Source organism: Macrotis lagotis, chromosome X (genome assembly GCF_037893015.1).
Source record: "Macrotis lagotis isolate mMagLag1 chromosome X, bilby.v1.9.chrom.fasta, whole genome shotgun sequence".
Classification (NCBI taxonomy): domain Eukaryota; kingdom Metazoa; phylum Chordata; class Mammalia; order Peramelemorphia; family Peramelidae; genus Macrotis; species Macrotis lagotis.
In genome coordinates this window covers 285,105,934-285,122,290 of record NC_133666.1, presented here as the reverse complement: position 1 = coordinate 285,122,290, position 16,357 = coordinate 285,105,934, and the positions used below count along the sequence as shown (strand labels likewise).

At 39.8% G+C, this 16,357-nt stretch overlaps 1 protein-coding gene across 2 annotated transcripts in view; it reads left to right on the top strand.

The window, feature by feature from the left end:
* EGFLAM (EGF like, fibronectin type III and laminin G domains) overlaps positions 1–11,167 on the top strand; it is a 236,602-nt gene extending 225,435 nt beyond the window's left edge. For both annotated transcript variants that reach the window (XM_074207355.1, XM_074207354.1), the window contains 3 exons: positions 7,309–7,392; positions 8,465–8,568; positions 10,126–11,167. In XM_074207355.1, coding sequence (XP_074063456.1) covers positions 7,309–7,392; positions 8,465–8,568; positions 10,126–10,280 — 343 coding nt within the window. In that variant the 3' untranslated portion in view covers positions 10,281–11,167. The remainder of the gene's footprint in view (positions 1–7,308; positions 7,393–8,464; positions 8,569–10,125) is intronic.
* The last annotated feature ends 5,190 nt before the right edge of the window (positions 11,168–16,357 follow it).

The window sequence follows — 16,357 nt, the reverse complement described above, 5'->3', positions numbered from 1 at the left end:
TAGGGGCCTCTGAGATGCACCAGGAATGGAGTCAGAGAGTCCAAGGGGTACCTACTTAGTGAGATAACACTTTGCTGGAGAATTACAATTCTTATAAAATTCAGCTTTGCTACATTAATTCACATCAGCTTTGTTCCCCTCTGCCGGACTGGCCCCCAGACAGCAAACACCGTAACTGGGCTTATTCAGACTCCTTGCTGGAAGGCCATTTTCTTGTGGTTTTCCTGTGGTTAACCTTGCAAAAGGCCTTAAGTGCATGATTGTGACCAAAAATGGGAACTGAAACAGTAGCTCCTGCCCTGGGTGGGAACCTGCCCACTCTCACCCCAATCTAACAGCTGAAAGCTATCCACTTTTTGTCTTGTAGAGGGACAATACAATTATGGGGAAACTTGATTCTCCCAATTCAATAGGCCAGCCCCCCCCCCCCCCCCTCGCCATAGTCCTTTTAGCAGGCCAGTCCCCCAGCTCCTTAATAGGCCAACCTCCTCCCCTCCCCAGCTTCTTAGCAGGCTAGTCCCCCAACCTCTTAACAGAGCAGTCTCACCCCCATGCCAGCCAGCCCCTTAGCAGGTCAACCTCCCAGTCTGTTAGCAGGCCAGCCCCCCAACTTAACAGACTTGCCTCCTAGTTCCTTTACAGGCCAACTTCCTCCCTGCCCCCGCCAAGCCTCTTAACATGCCAACCTCCCCTCCCCCCCAGCTCCTTAACAGGCCAACCTCCCAGCCTCTTAGCAAGCCAGCCTCCCAGCTCCTTAACAGGACAGCCCCCACCCCTCTAGTCCCTTAGCAGGCCAGCCCCCAAGTCTCTTAACAGGCCAGCCTGCTCCCCACTCCAGCCCCTTACAAACCGATCACCCCAACTCCTTTACAGGCCAACTTCCTCCCCTTCAACCTCTTAGCAGGTCAGCCTCTCCAGCTCCTTCAAGTCTGGCCTGCTCTCGAAAAGGACTCCATAGCTACCACCCCACCTTTCCCCAGTCTCTTGATACCTTTTTGACGACTCCCCCTTTCCCAGAAACAACTGGCTTATTATAATTTCTTTCTCAAATTTCTGAAAATTGACCATAAAGTATTTTCCTTTCTGCATGAAAGTAGCACTAATGAAGAAATCCAGTTGACCTAAGTCAAAGGCTCACTCCCCCCAGTACCATTCCCTCCTTCTCCACATTCCTTCCCATTCCACCTGTTTGGCACTTAAATCTTGCTGTGGCTGGGGGTGGAAGGTGGGGGTTTCCTGTGAGACCCCCCCAAGACTGAGCAGAATAGCAACTCCAGGATCTGGAAGGTAGGAGAAGTATATAATTTAGTGGAAGAGTTAGAAGAGCTAAATTCAACTCTTCATCTCTTTGGGATTTGCTATCCACCTTTGTTAATGAAAGGGAATCAACTAGATGTTCTCTAAAGGCTCTGCCAGCTCTAGGTCTTATGAATTACTAGCCATTTTTCACACACACACACACACACTTATTGCCATCACTGCCCCTCTTTTTCTAGGTTTCTGAGTTCCCAGGTAAAGTTCAGGGCTGTATATAGGATCATAAAACCAAAATATGGAGCTGCAACAGCCCCTGAAGTCATCTAGTGCATTTCACATATGAGGAAACCAAGGCCCAGGGAAGTTGAAACTTGCTTAAGATCACTCAGGGAAAAAACCCAAGCATTTATGAAGTATCTACTATGTACTAGGGATTTTACAAATATTATCTCATTGGAAATCCACAAACAGCCTGGAAGTTAGGAACTGTTATTATCTTCATTTTGCTGTTGAGGAAACTGAGGCAGACAGAGTGATAGATGTAAGAAGGGTCTGGGACCAAATTTGAGCCAAGGCCTTTATGACCTCAGGTCTGACACTCAATGTTTCTTTGAGGGCACTTCCAGTCCTCCTGATCTATATCTTGCCCCGGACCCAGATGAACCCAGAAGAAAGAATGAGGTTGGTGACTTTAAACAGCCCCCTCTCACTTAAATCCAGTTCACTTACATGTCATGACATCACCTTCCTGATGTCACTGATTGTCTTCAAGAACTAAGGACAAACAACATCAGTTCCCTCTCTACAGAAAGTATAATTCCTTTTTCATACTAATCAAAACTTAGGTGTAAACAGCAAAATCAAGGTTTGAACCTAGTTCTTCTGACTACAAATCTAGTATTCTTTCCACTGAACCATGATCTCTGACATCAATATTCTCCTCCCCACCCCAGTCCTTCCAGGGAATAGATTAGGGTCCTTCCTTCTTCCCCATCCATTTCCTTGCTTCCTCAAATGCAACACCACCCCTTCTGGTGTTTTAGTAGAGGTTAGTCCAAAACACTAGAGGCAGCTAGGTGGTGCAGTGGGTAGTGTCCATACTGGAGTCAAGAAGATTCATTGCTGTGAGTTCAAACAAATTTGATCTCAGACATATACTATCAAATGAGCTGGAGGAAGAAATAGCAAACCACTGCAGAATCTATTCCAAGAAAGCCTCAAATGGAGTCATGAAAAGTCAGATATGACTGAAGCCACTGAACAACAAACATCAAGAACATCACTTAACGACACATCAAAACACTACAATGGAAATAAGAAACAGGGGAGGTTTAGTAACAGTCGGAAAGGGGAAAGCTTAGAAGTTATAAAGGTTCTTATGAGTTCAAAATTGTTCTTTGTACCAACTGCAGAGATATGCATAGATATAAGACCTGTCCTATTCCCCTAAGTTATGCAGATCAAGTGAGATCACATGGAAAAGCTCTGAAAAATTAAAGGCTAGACAAATATGAGACTATGAGCAATCATTACATTATTGATGATGCCCAGCATGCAGTTCCTAGGATCTTTTCCCAATAGCCATCAATCTGCCTGAGGGAATTAAACTTCTTAAGCTGAGATGGACTCATAAGTCTCTGTATGTGGCCAAATTATAAAGAATTATTTCAAGAAAAGTTATCCCTCCGGTGACATTTTCATGCAATAAAGAAAACAATGATTTTTATAGTGCAATTGGTTTCTGCCCACCAGTTTCTCAGTCCTGCCTCTTACTCATTCATTCATTTACTTATTCATTCAAGAATCATTTGGCCAGAAAATAATGAAATCTGTGGCTCCATCTAAGCAGCCCCAAACAAGAAATCACTTGATAGAGGAAAAGAATATTAGAAAAATACAAAAAACAACAGAATTTTTTGAAGAATAAAGGGACAGTCTGATCCATAGTCTAATTCAAGGTAAACTTATTCCAGACTAGAACACTGACTTATTCTGGGACCCACTGACAATTAGATCTCTCGGACTTGCTGTCCTTGGTGATATGACTTCTAAGTTTTGCAGCCCTTTTCACTAGGGAAATTGAAGGCTTTAGAACAAGTTCTTAAACTTTAAATAAATGGGTAGGATTCTTACATTAAAATCTTCTTAAATAACTTTTTTGGAAAATACCTACTTCTAATGGGATCTAAGTGATATTTTGTCTTATTTTTCCCCCCTTTCATTGATACAGATCTTATAATATGGACTTAAAGAATTATAGAGAGCACTGAAAAGTTAAGGGACTTGCTCATGGTCACACACCTAATAAATTCTAGGTAGGCATTAAACCTAAATGTTACTGATGCCAAGGCCATACTTTGTGCTCTAGGTCATGCTGTTTTTCACTGAACATTTTGTCCCTACTCAAGTCTTTCATAGCCTCTCCTCCTCCACATTCATAGCTCTCCTAAAAAATTGAGACCATTTGCCAAGAGGCTCCTCATTCTGTCCTCCTCACATCTTCATTAAGACATCTTCCACTATCTCCTCCTTTAGTCTGGTTTCAGATAAAGAGGCACAAACTTTCTCCTTGCTAAGGCAAGCTCCTCTATATGTGTTTGATTTCATTCCCTCCTAATTTCTCTAGCAAATTGTCCCTACCATCATTCTTTCTCTCCTCTTTCCCTCTTCTCTTTCTCCTTTTTTTCTTCTTTCTCTCCTTTCTCCCGCTTCTCTCCTTTCTTACTGTCACCCAATCCCTAAAAAAACCCTTATTTGATCTGACCAGCATTGTTAGCTATCTTTCTTCTTCATCATCATTCCTAAATACATTGAAAAATTGTCTGTAATTAATAACTCTACTTTGTTTCTTCTCATACTTTCCTAAACCTGGTTTTCTAGCTTTTGGCTTCACTCAACTGAAACTGCCTTCTCCATAATTGTCAATGATCTCTTAATTGTCAAACCTGATGAATTTTTCTCAATCCTTATTACCCTCAACTTTGGCAGCATTTGACCCTGTCAATCAATTTCTCCTCCTGAATATTTTTTCCTCTGTAGATTTTTATTATAGTTCTGTAGTTCTATCCATCTTACCATGCTATCAACCATATTTTTCACCCAGACTCCTAGGAAAAAGTCTTCTATACTTGTTGCCTCCACTTTCTCTCCTCTCACTCATTTCTCAGTCCTTTTGTTCTCTTTCAGTCTTAAAAGAAGGAAGGGATTCTGTGAGACAGACATGAAATAAATACATTGCATATCTGGCAGACAGAGTGCAAGAGCATGGAAATGGAGACTAAAGAGTCTTCTATGAGGAACACCCAAATGACCAATTTGACTAGATAGCTTAAAGTAGGAAAAGGATGTATATATATATAAAGGCTAGAAAGGTAGGTTAGGTTAGGACCAAATTGTGAAGGACTTTAGATGTCAAATAGAAGAGTTCATATTTTATCTCACTCAGACAAGGCAATAGGAGATTTATTCAATAGGGAAGTATCTTGCTTAATAACTGCACCTAAGGAAAAAGCACTTTGGTAGATATATAAAGAATAAGCTAGAGTGGAGAGAGATATGGCAGGGGGACTATTGCAAAAGATGATAAGGCAAGAACTGTAAAAGAACCTGAACTAAGGAGGTTGCTATGAATAGTGAGAAAGAGGTAGACTCAAGAGATGTTCTAGAAGTAGAAATGGCAAAATGTGGATTGCAAGTGAATGAGAAATTAAGGATAACATGAATGTTGTGAACCCAGGAGACTGAAAGAATGGTGATTCTCTCAATAGAAAAAAAGGGGGGTGACTAGGTGGCACACAGTGCACAGAGCACTGGCCCTGGAGTCAGGAGTACCTGAGTTCAAATCTGGCCTCAGACACTTAGTAATTACCTAGCTGTGTGGCCTTGGATAAGTCACTTAACCCCATTGCCTTGCAAAAACTTAACAAAAAAAAGATGTAGGATATTGGATGAGTTGTTGGGGAAAAAAGGGATGAAGGCAATGAATTTTGTTTTGGATATATGAGATTTTTTTGTGTGTGACATTTAGTTTACAGCACTAAAGAAATACTGGAGCTAGAAAAATGGATCTGGGAGTTATTTGAATAGAGATGAAAACTAAACCTAAGGGAGCTGATGAATTTACCAGTAAAAGAATGTAGGGAATGAAGAGTCAACAGCCATGGGCTGATGGTGTGATGATAGCCAGTCAAGGAGATTAGAAAACAACAGGCAGACAGATATGATGAGAACCAAGAGAAGTAGTTATTTGAAAACCTGGAGAGGGGAAAAGGATCAGCAGGGTCAAAGATTGCAGAGAGGTCAAGAAAGTTAAGATTTGACAAAAGTTCATTAGACTTGGCAGTTTAGGGATAACAGGTAACTTCGGAGAGATAAGTTTCAATTGAATGATGGTCAAAAACCAGACTACAAGTATTGAGAAATGAGTGAAAGGAGAGAAAATGAAAGCAACAAGTAGAGAAGCCTTTTCTCCCCTAAGAGTATGGTTAAAAAAGGCAAGATTAATACAGGATGATATCACAATGAACCACAGAAGGAAGTTTTTTGTTGTTGTTTGTCTTATGTTTGTGTTTGGGATAGAGGAGACAGGCATTTTTGTGGGTTAGGCATGGTCTTTGCCATTCTCAAATGGCAAACTAAATTTTTTAATTAAAATAAATGGGTTTTTAATATATTAAAATTATATTTAAAAATATAAAATCCAACTTTAACTCATGAGTCAAATGTGGACCCTAGTTCATTGAACTCTCTCTGTTCTTGATCTGTAAGAAGTCAAGAAGTTTTTAGGTTTTTGCTTTGGCTGAATTCACATACTGTGAACAACCAGTGCAGACAGGTTTATTGTGTGGGCTTGTCCATTATTACATCTTTTGTTTCTCTAAAATTGGGTTGGAGAAAAATATTGCTTTAGGGTGTTATTCTCTCTTTGTGTTGTTTAATCATTTTCAATCACATTCAATTCTTCATGACCATTTTGGGGGTTTTCTTGGCAGAGATACCATTTCCTTCTCCAGCTCACTTTACAAATGAGGAAACTGAGGCAAATAGGCTTAAGTAACTCACCTATGGTCACACAGCTAATCAGTGTCTGTGTTTGGATTTGAACTCAGGTCTTCCTTACTCCAGGCCTGATGCTCTATCTACCTGGTCACCTAGCTGCCCTATTCTCTCTAAATGGATAAAACCGTAGAAAAGTGCTTGCTCCTAGGTCAATGTAATAATAACTGACAATTTCTATGGGACATTAAAGTTTATGAAAGCATTTTACATTTATTACTTCATCTGAAATTCACGACAGCCTTATGAAGTGGTGTTCCCCCATTTTACAGCAAGGGAACTGGAGCTCAGATGAATTGTGTCTTGTGTAGGATCACACAGCTAGTGAATGTCAGAGTCAGGATCTGAACCCCAGTTTTCTAGCCTCCAAGTCACTACACCCTACCACAAGAGCATGAGTTTTTCACCTGGGATCATTATTCTTTTTAATATTTTGATTGTTGCATTTCAATATAATTGGTTTCTTTTGTAATCTTATATATTTTATTTTATACATTTAAAAACTTTATTCCAAGAAGGAATCTTTAGGCTTTGCCAGACTGCCAAAGGGACTCAGGACACACTAAACATTAAGAACTTCTCTGACATGAAAGGTCAGCAAGTTGCTTCTCTCCTTCTTCCTCCTTTCCTGACCCCAGACACTCCTGTCAAAAAAAAAAAACCTTCTTGATTCTGGTGTTACTAGTGAATCAGGGATGTAGGTGTGATGGGCGTCCTGAGATGGAATAGAAACTGTATTATAAATGGTGTTTAAGTTTAACTGAAATAATTCTCTTAATTAAAAAAAACTTCAGAGATATTATGGATTCAGTAGGACTTTGTGAACTATCTTGGAAAGTGTTCCATCATCTTTAATGTGTCATCCATGGGAAAATGATATTCTAAGTTCCATATTAAACCCTTGTGTTTACATTATAGCCAGTGGGCACAAGACTGAATTGTGTTCTCAAGTTTAACTCTTTTCTCTGCTCTCTTCTTCCTCAACTATTCTTCTAGTTACAACTTGGGCAGTGGTGTTGTTTCCATTGCAGTGAATGGATCCTTTAATGATGGCCGGTGGCACAGAGTGAAAGCTGTCAGGTGAGTAAGAGCCATCCTTTGAGGCAATCAGAGTCAAAAAACAGGAATCTGACTTTGGATTTAGCACCATCTCCCATTCTCTGAACAATATCTCTGCCGCATTCAACCCTATTCCTGTACATTCATATACATACATTGCTTCCCATTGGGGGTCCTGTGTCATTGTCCCAACATTTCAGGACTCAGCTCTCCTGAACTAAATATTTTGTATTTAACTCTGGGTGCCCCAGACTCCCACTTGAAGGCTTTCTTACTCCTGGTCTTCTAAGTATGAAATGCAATTCATGAACAATGTATGACATTTTACTTCCATTCTATCTCACCCTCCCCCCATCACTCAAACTTACTTGTCCTGTATAATATTCTTCACTTCAGAGTCAGGCTAAGGAGTCACTTCTATCTACTGACTAAGTACTGGTGAGCAAATTGGTATTCTCTTACTTTTTGAAAAAATTTAAAGGAGATCTAATGATTCTCTCTCTCTCTCTCTCTCTCTCTCTCTCTCTCTCTCTCTCTCTCTGTGTGTGTGTGTGTGTATGTGTGTGTGTCTGTCTGTCTGTCTCTGTCTCTGTCTCCTTCTCTCTTTCTGTGTCTGTCTGTCTCTTTCTCCTCTCGCTTTTCTTTCCCCCTTCCTTTTCTCTTCTCTTCTTCTCTACTCTTCTCCTTTTTTCTCTCCTCTCTCCCTCTCTTTTCTCCTTTCCAACAAAGGGTCATGTCTACCAAATCTCGGACATAGCAAGGGATAGTTAAACGAATAAGCAAAAAAAAGCTTCAAACTGAGCTCTCATCTCAGGGCAGAGATATTTGTTCTCTTTAACTTGTTTTATATAGTTCATTGGGAGTGTAAGGGAGAAAGAAGGACCATAGTTGTTCATTGAGCCAGAAGATAGATGTTCATTTTGCTTTTCAAATCCCCTTTGGCTTCTATGTTCCTCAATACCACCCTGAATGCCAGAAGTAGAATTCAAGTATTAAAAACTCTAGCAAACACCAGGTTTGGGGCATTGTTCTCTTGCTTAATCCTTATCCTTCATTAGATGCTTCTATAAAGTAACCATGACTGTCTTTCCAGGGATGGCCAGTCTGGGAAGATAACTGTGGATGACTATGGAGCTAGAACTGGCAAATCCCCTGGACTTATGAGGCAGCTGAATATCAATGGAGATCTTTATGTAGGTAAGTGAGTTTGGTGACACTTGGCTACAGTTTAAGGTTTTTGTTTATGTTGGTGTTTCCTGTAAGTCTAGGTGTGGATTCCCTATAGCTGGGTTCCAGTGACTAAAGTCAAATAAATGACAGGCAGGAAGTTTGGGAGGTCTTTAATTCTTCCACACTCAACTCTTGGCTGGAAATAGGATCTGGAAGGGACTTGTTTGGACCCCTTTATGCTTTGGGCCAACCCCTTGGAGAAACAAAGCTTTTCTTGTTAGGAAAACAAGAACCTGCCAAAACCAGGCACCACCCAGTTAAAGGAGACATTCTTCTGTTCCCAGACACATCTCCCCAATCCAGCAAAGACTTAGGAGAATCTCCAGTTTTCCTCCATGTAATCACAAAAAAATTAAAATATCCCTCCTTCAGGGTTAACAAAATTTTAAAAATGGAATTAATAGAAAAATACTAAATGTATTTGCTAACTCATTTGATTTGAAGCTGATCTAACCTCTACTAATATTCTACATTTCAATGAAATTAATATTTATTGACTGACTGATTGAAATCTTTCCAGTTGAAAACTCTCCCAATGATCATTTTGTTCCAGGGATTTAACTACAATATAAATGAATGTCATATATTTTACCCAACTAACTGACACCTTCACAGTTAATCACAGGATTGGATAATAGAAAAGAAATCAATGTTAGTTAAAAAAAATAAATGTTGGAGAAGAAGTGAGAATAATGAGATGCTAATGCATTGTTGGTGGAGTTATGAACTGATCCAACTGTTCTAGAGAACAATTTAGAATTGTATCCAAAGGGCAATAAAATTGTGCATACCCTTTGACACAATTAATCATATGAGAGATGAATGTGAAATTCTAAGTAGTCAGCTTGAGATTCAGCCCTTCTCACTTTTGTTCAATTGATCACAGAGATAGATCAATCTGTAGAGACAGTAGTACATCAGCCCTGCTAGCATACTCAAGAAAACTGGAAAGATTAGGGAATGTGAAGCATCTAGAACTAGAGAAACAACTGTCTCATTATGTTCTTTCCTGATCAGAACATCTCTAATACTCAACTCAGTAATGGGGGTCACAGCCAGAGAAAGACAATTGAGTTCTAACTCTGACATTGTCTCTTTGAACTAGAGCAAACCACTTCATCTCTCAGGGTCTCAGTTTCCTTTTCTCTAAAAATGAGAGCACTGGACAGTATGACCTCTGAAGTCTTTCTAGCTATAAATCTATGGTTCTTCAATCATTTGAGAAGCCCCATAGCCACTAGAAAAAAAAAATTAGTACTGTGAAAAGTCTTGAATTCATGGGAAAGAACTAGAATGTTTAGAGCAGAAAAACAGACTTGAGGAAGGGGATTGGGAATGGTAGTCATGATAGCTAACTTTTCAAATATTTAAGGGGCTGTCATATGGAAAAGGAATTAGAATTATTTTTTCTTTTTGGTCTCAAAGGGCAGAAAGATGGTCAAATTTAAATCCCAACTGTGAGATATTGTGATTCTCTAGCCTTGTGACCTCACCTTGGATTCATTCTGTCTCCTTCCCTGGCAGGTGGAATGAAGGAAATTGCTCTGCATACAAATAGGCAATATTTGAGAGGTCTAGTCGGCTGTATTTCTCATTTCACTCTTTCTACTGATTACCACATTTCCCTGGTGGAAGATGCAGTTGATGGGAAAAACATCAACACCTGTGGAGCCAAGTAAGCGCAACCAGTCTTCCCCAAGGGAGAGTGAGCGTTTTTCCTCCAGAAGCTCTGTGTCCCTGCCATCTAGCCCAATGTTGCACACCAAGCCCCCAGGGCACTCCCTCCTCATCAGAGGACAGCACCCTGAAGAGAAACTATGGACCAGACCAAGAGAGGAATACCATCAGCTTTCCCTGCTGACACTCTACAGACCAAATCTCACTGAATCCTCTGTGGAGGAAATGTCAAACTGTCCACTGAATGTATAGTGATGAATGAGATCAAGCATCAATGCAAATTCCAGAGATCACTGTGCTGTGATGAATAGTTCAATGACTGTGTCATGAGTCATCCTGCTTTCTTTTTAAACATCCAGCAGAATAGTATAAAAATGCTTTTCTTCACTCCTGATTCATGATACTTTTAATGAGAGCAGGATGGCTACGTGACCCCAAACTTCCTTTTTCATACTCTGCTCCATGAAACTGCTTTAGCTACCTGCTGTTATGTCCTCAGCACATTCTGGTCATGCCTTGTATATAAAGAAAGAAGAAATTCCACCCATGGGAACTATGGGGACTGGATAGGTCACCCTTAATATTAAAAGTTTCCTTTTTTTTTTTAATAATGCAAACCTCAGAAAATAGACACCATGATTTTGTAGAAGTACTTTTGTAAGTGTATATTTTTATAGAGGCAGAACTGATCACAAGGTATTCTTTGGAAAGTTTAGGTGAATTATGTATACTTCAGTCCTTAAACACTTTACATATGGACATTATTTGGTATCGGCAGGGGTAGTAGGGTCAGGGTGGGCAGTGGGGAGCCTGACGATTCCCTTTTGTCAGCATTGATCATTCAGAGTGTCTGATTATAAAGTTTTCCTGACCTAAGCCGATTAAAAGATTGAACATATGTTGTTCCTAGATGCCATTACTTTTTATGTTGAGAAAACTATAGTGAAATCTTAAAAAGAAAGATAATGATGGGCTAAAACATTCATTCACTCACCCATTCATTCATTAATCCACCTATCTATTTAGTCATTTCACTCCATTCATTCAACTCGCATGGTTGTTGACTCCTTGAAGCAGTATTACTTCTGAAACCTATAAAAACTGACATTGCTCACATTGTGCTGTGAGGAAGCCTTTTGCGAGGTCTGAATGCAGTCATAGCCATCAAGGTGGGGCTAGGGAAGAGCTGTCCTTCCAAAAGGTCAGCCATGGGCACTTTGATGTCTAGGCATGTGACTCTATAGCCTGAAGAATATATCCCTGTGGCATGACCATCTGAGGGAAATTTGAGCTGCACACACTGTCCACATACAGAGCCAAGAAATATGACCTGACTGAAGAAATGAACTATAATTAGCCTCAGTCTTGGCATCAGTCATTTTCATTCAACATATATTAATGATATCCATATAATTCAAAAAGCACTGTTGTACAAGTCTTCAGCCAAGGGTTGGAGAGAGGGGGTATGGGGGGCACCAAAAATGACTCCCATTTAGATACATTTACGGATCATCTATCAGAGCTTTGTTTCTCCCAGTCTTTTGAGGTTAAACAAATATAAATTATCTTTATTTCTTGAATGGGTAAACTAAGTCTCAGGAAAGTTGAAGTGGCTTGCCTAGCTAGTTTCACTTAACTAGTATGTGGTAGACTGAGGACTCAGACTCAGTCTTTGGGTTCCATGACACCATGTTGCCTAAGCTCAGACTCAGCAACTCCTAGCATCCTGGCTTCAAGGACCTCAAAGTAAACATATCCTTGTGCCTAACCCAAGTCAGAGGTGGCCAGGATACTTCCTGCCAACAGTTACCTCCTAATGCATATTCTCTTACCTGTGTCCACTGATGAGTATGAGAATTAGTGTGATCATGAAGTGATTGGGTAGATCATGGCTTCTTACCACCTCACAACAAGGAAAGTAATGGATCTGAGACTTTGCCCCACACCACTGATACCCCTACCAAAAGAAAAATCACTTCTCCAAAATCATCACTCCTTTGTGAATATTTGTAATTGATATGGTGGTGTGCTATTTTCTCAATGTAAATATTTCCCAGGGAAGAAACAATGACCCAGAGATACAAAGATGATGACATAATATCTGCTTTCAAGGAGCTCACATCTAGTTGACAAGACAATATAAAGGAACTAGATAAGAGTAACTAAATAGGGAAAATGGCATCCCCATGTGATAGATGAAGAAACTGCATTAGAGAGTGAACAGATGAATTGCACTGATGGAACTGGGCAAGTCCCATTTTCTTCAGATCTCAGTTTCTTCACCTACCTAATGAGCAGGTTGAACTAGATCAGACAAACACACAGCTGGAAGACCACATAAAGCCAGGAACACACCAGTACTGGGAAGCAGATGAAAATGTAATTGGGAAGTATTTAACAAAAGAAATAAAAATATACTAAACACTGATAACATTACATTTTAAAACTAAGTAAACTGATTGCTCCTAGAGATCCTTATCTATGGATTAGTAACCCTCTATTTCTTTTTGAGTTTGCTATCATTGAACTAGATGACCTATAAGATTCCTTTAAACTCTAAATCTATAATGGCAGTAGATCAGAAAGAGCACTAGACTTGAGTCAGGAAGACCTGAGTTTGAATGCTGCCTCAGAGATTTAACAACTGTGTGACCCTGAGAGTGACAACTGTTGTCACCTCAGTTTCTTCATATGCAAAATAGAAATAATAATAGTACATACATCCCTGGATTTAGGTGAGTATCAAATGAGATAATAATATATATAAAATGTTCAACAAATCTTAAAGTATTAAGCACTTCAGTTATTTTTTCACTATGTATCCTCATCCACCTATCTACCTACCTACCTATCCATATGTACAAGGGATTGTGCTTCTCTGAAACCAGAGTGTGGTGAGTCCTAATGAAGACTCCAAGTCACCTAAGTAAACTGATGATAGTAGGCAGGGAAGAGAAGGGAGCTGTAAAGAAATGAGAACTTTTAGAGATCCTTTGGATTCAGGATGGGCAAGAGGAGAAGAAGCAATGTGTCTCTCACCTACCTTTCCAGTCTCATTCATGTTACTTCCTTTTGTGTATTCTAGCCCCTCTAGTCATTCCCCAACTCAACATCATCTCTGTACCTTTGATTAGACTGAGTCCCATGTCTGGGATGACTTGTCTCCTCACTTTGGCCTCCTGGAATCCTTAGCTTCTTTCAAAGTTCACAGCTCAGGTGCCACCTCCCATACAAAAATTTCCTAATCTCCTTCCTCTCTCCTAATTGTCTTTCTTCAGAAATTGCTTCGTATGTGTTTTTCTGAGTGCATTCTATGGGCTTCCTCTTTCCCCATCTTTTTCCCAGTGGAATGTAAGCTCCTTGGGGTCAGGGACTAATTTTTGTTTTGGGGAAGCTTTGTCTTTGTATGTCACAATTAATTCATTAATTCAACAGTGACTTTGACATTCAATAGTAAACTCTCAAGAACTGAGCTTCCTCAATTGTAAAATAAGGGAATTTAGCTGTATGATCTTGTGATCCATATAATAATAATAATCACCTACTATGAACGGGGGGGGGGGTGTAGCTAGATGGCTCAGTGGATAGAGCACTGGTCCTGGAGTCAGGAAGACCAGAGTTCAAATTAGGTTTCAGATACATGCTAGCTATGTGACCCTGGGTCACTTTAACCCTTTTTCTCTCAATTTCTCCAACTGTAAAATGAGTTGGAGAAGAAATGGCAAATCATCCCAAGGCTGTTGCCAAGAAAAATCCCAAATAACATCTCAAAGAGTCAGACATGACTAAAAAGACTGAACAGTAACATGTACCAAGCACTAGGCTAGGCAAGAGTTAATAGAGACAAAAAAAAGAAAAGGAACAAAACCCTGCCTAATTAGTGCTTAATCAATTGAATTGATTGAATTGAAGATCCCCTACTTGAGAAAATTGAATAAAATTTAGAGTACCCTGAACTAGGAGAAAACAAGTTGATAATTGCTGAACAGAGGCAGGGGGATATCATTCAATTGGAGATATCTGGAACCATTTTGGAATAAGTCTAAATCTGATGCTAAATGAATTGTTGGATTGGGGACCAAAATAAGATTTTGTTTCAGTCCCAAACAACAACATTGAGAGAACCCAGCATGGAAGTAGACTTGGAAAAGTCTCAGAGATCATTCAGTCCAAACAGATGAGAAAGTTAATTAAGTTGTCCAATGTCATTAAACTGGTTAGTGGTAGAGCCAGGACTATAAGTCTAGTTGCCTGACTGTGGTGCTGTGATAGAGGCTGAAAAAGACTATTAAATGTTTAACCTCTTGCCCCAAGTAACACGAGATTGTGAAGCTGTGACTTACCTCATCCGTACATAGTTGGTGCCCCCATTCCCTCACAGTCATAAAAATAGTTGTGTACTTGAATGAACCATGTATTTGGTAACTGAAGCAAAAGATATGCTGGGGGAGGGGGATCAGATCACAGGAGGAAAGGGAGAAACCAGGGAAAGACTGTATCCCAGGGACATGTTTTTTGGAGGAAGAATGCTTGAGCTCCTGGTTCCTTTTGTTAGAACAGGGGTGACATGAGCAGAAATTTACCGAAGAACAATGTGGGAATTTGTTAATTGGGAGTTGCTAGTAGAAAGGAGAGAAAATAAATGCCTACTAGTTGAAAAAGTAAAGAAATTTTCCCAGAGGGAAGGGGAACAAATCAGGGCAGCTTCTGTACAGGTAATACTCTAGTTGGCTCTGTTACTCTTTCCCCTATTTCTTCACATTTCCAGACTCTTTCCAAGAAAGTAAGTGTGTAAGTCCCAAGAAAGAACTACCTCCACTCCAAGGTTGCTGAAAAGAGTTCTTGATTGTCCCTTATGGGGCTTTACTTTTTGATCATTTATATTCCACCCATATTCTACCCATTTATAACAGTCTGGAAGAAACAAGTCATCTACTGAGTTACCCAACCAGATATTAAAATGGGTGTGAGGGATAGAGATAACCTTCTTGTATGGTCAAGAGGCATGGAATAAAACATAACACTAGTAAAGAGGCACAGGATCCACAAACTATAGCCTGGAATCCAAATCTGTCCTACTGCCTGTTTTATATACCCTCAGTTTGAATGGTTCGAGCTATGCATAAACAGAAGTGGACTCAGTTTGGCCCTTAGGAACATGATTTGCTGATTCCCCTAGGATGCAATAAATTCCCAGGAAACAATCAAAGAAATGTGACATCAAGAAAGATGGACTGGAACTTATGCATGTCTTCTCTATCCCATAATGGATGTCATTGCTTGTCCCTCAAATTTAAGTTTATTATGATTCATTTAATATAAATTTATGTTGCTATAAAGAAAAAGAAAGATGTATTGGTCACTACAGAGAATGGGTGATGGATAATCCATATTTTCTCTGGACATATTAGATATTTTGAAAGGCTCTCAGGACTTTAAGGGAAGTCTCAGGTAAGAGTCACAAAGAATGGATAGGCACAGATAGGTTGGAATCTTCATTGTTGGAGAGAATACTCCCATTGGTGACTTCACAGATCAAATGAAATAAGAGTAATGTAGACAATTCTACCCATTCACCCCTAGCCCCTTGAAGTAAGTAGTCTCTGAAGTAATTTATTTTTCTAGTTTCTCTTTATATTATAGCTATTCATATACTTGTTAGCATCACTAATAGACTATAAGTTCTTTGAGGACAGACAGACTGTATGCATCCTCCTCAGGACCATGGCAGACACATAATAGATAAAGGATGGTATACTTGGTTCTGCAGAATCACTGAAGGGATTCATGATTATCTTGGTTGAAGATAGTAAGGGAGGGCAGCTGGGTGGCACAATGGATAGATCACCAGTACTGGAGTCAGGAGGACCTGAGTTCAAATATGGCCTCAGACACTTAATAATTGCCTAGCTGTGTGACCTTGGGCAAGTCACTTAACCCCACTGCTTTAAATAAATAATTAAAAAAAAAGACAATAAGGAAAACTCATCAGTTCATTTAGCTTGTGGGTTGCTGCTTTGGGGAGAGATTTGGTAGGAAGAAAGGGAGAGAGAATACCTACATCGGATGAAGTTCGACT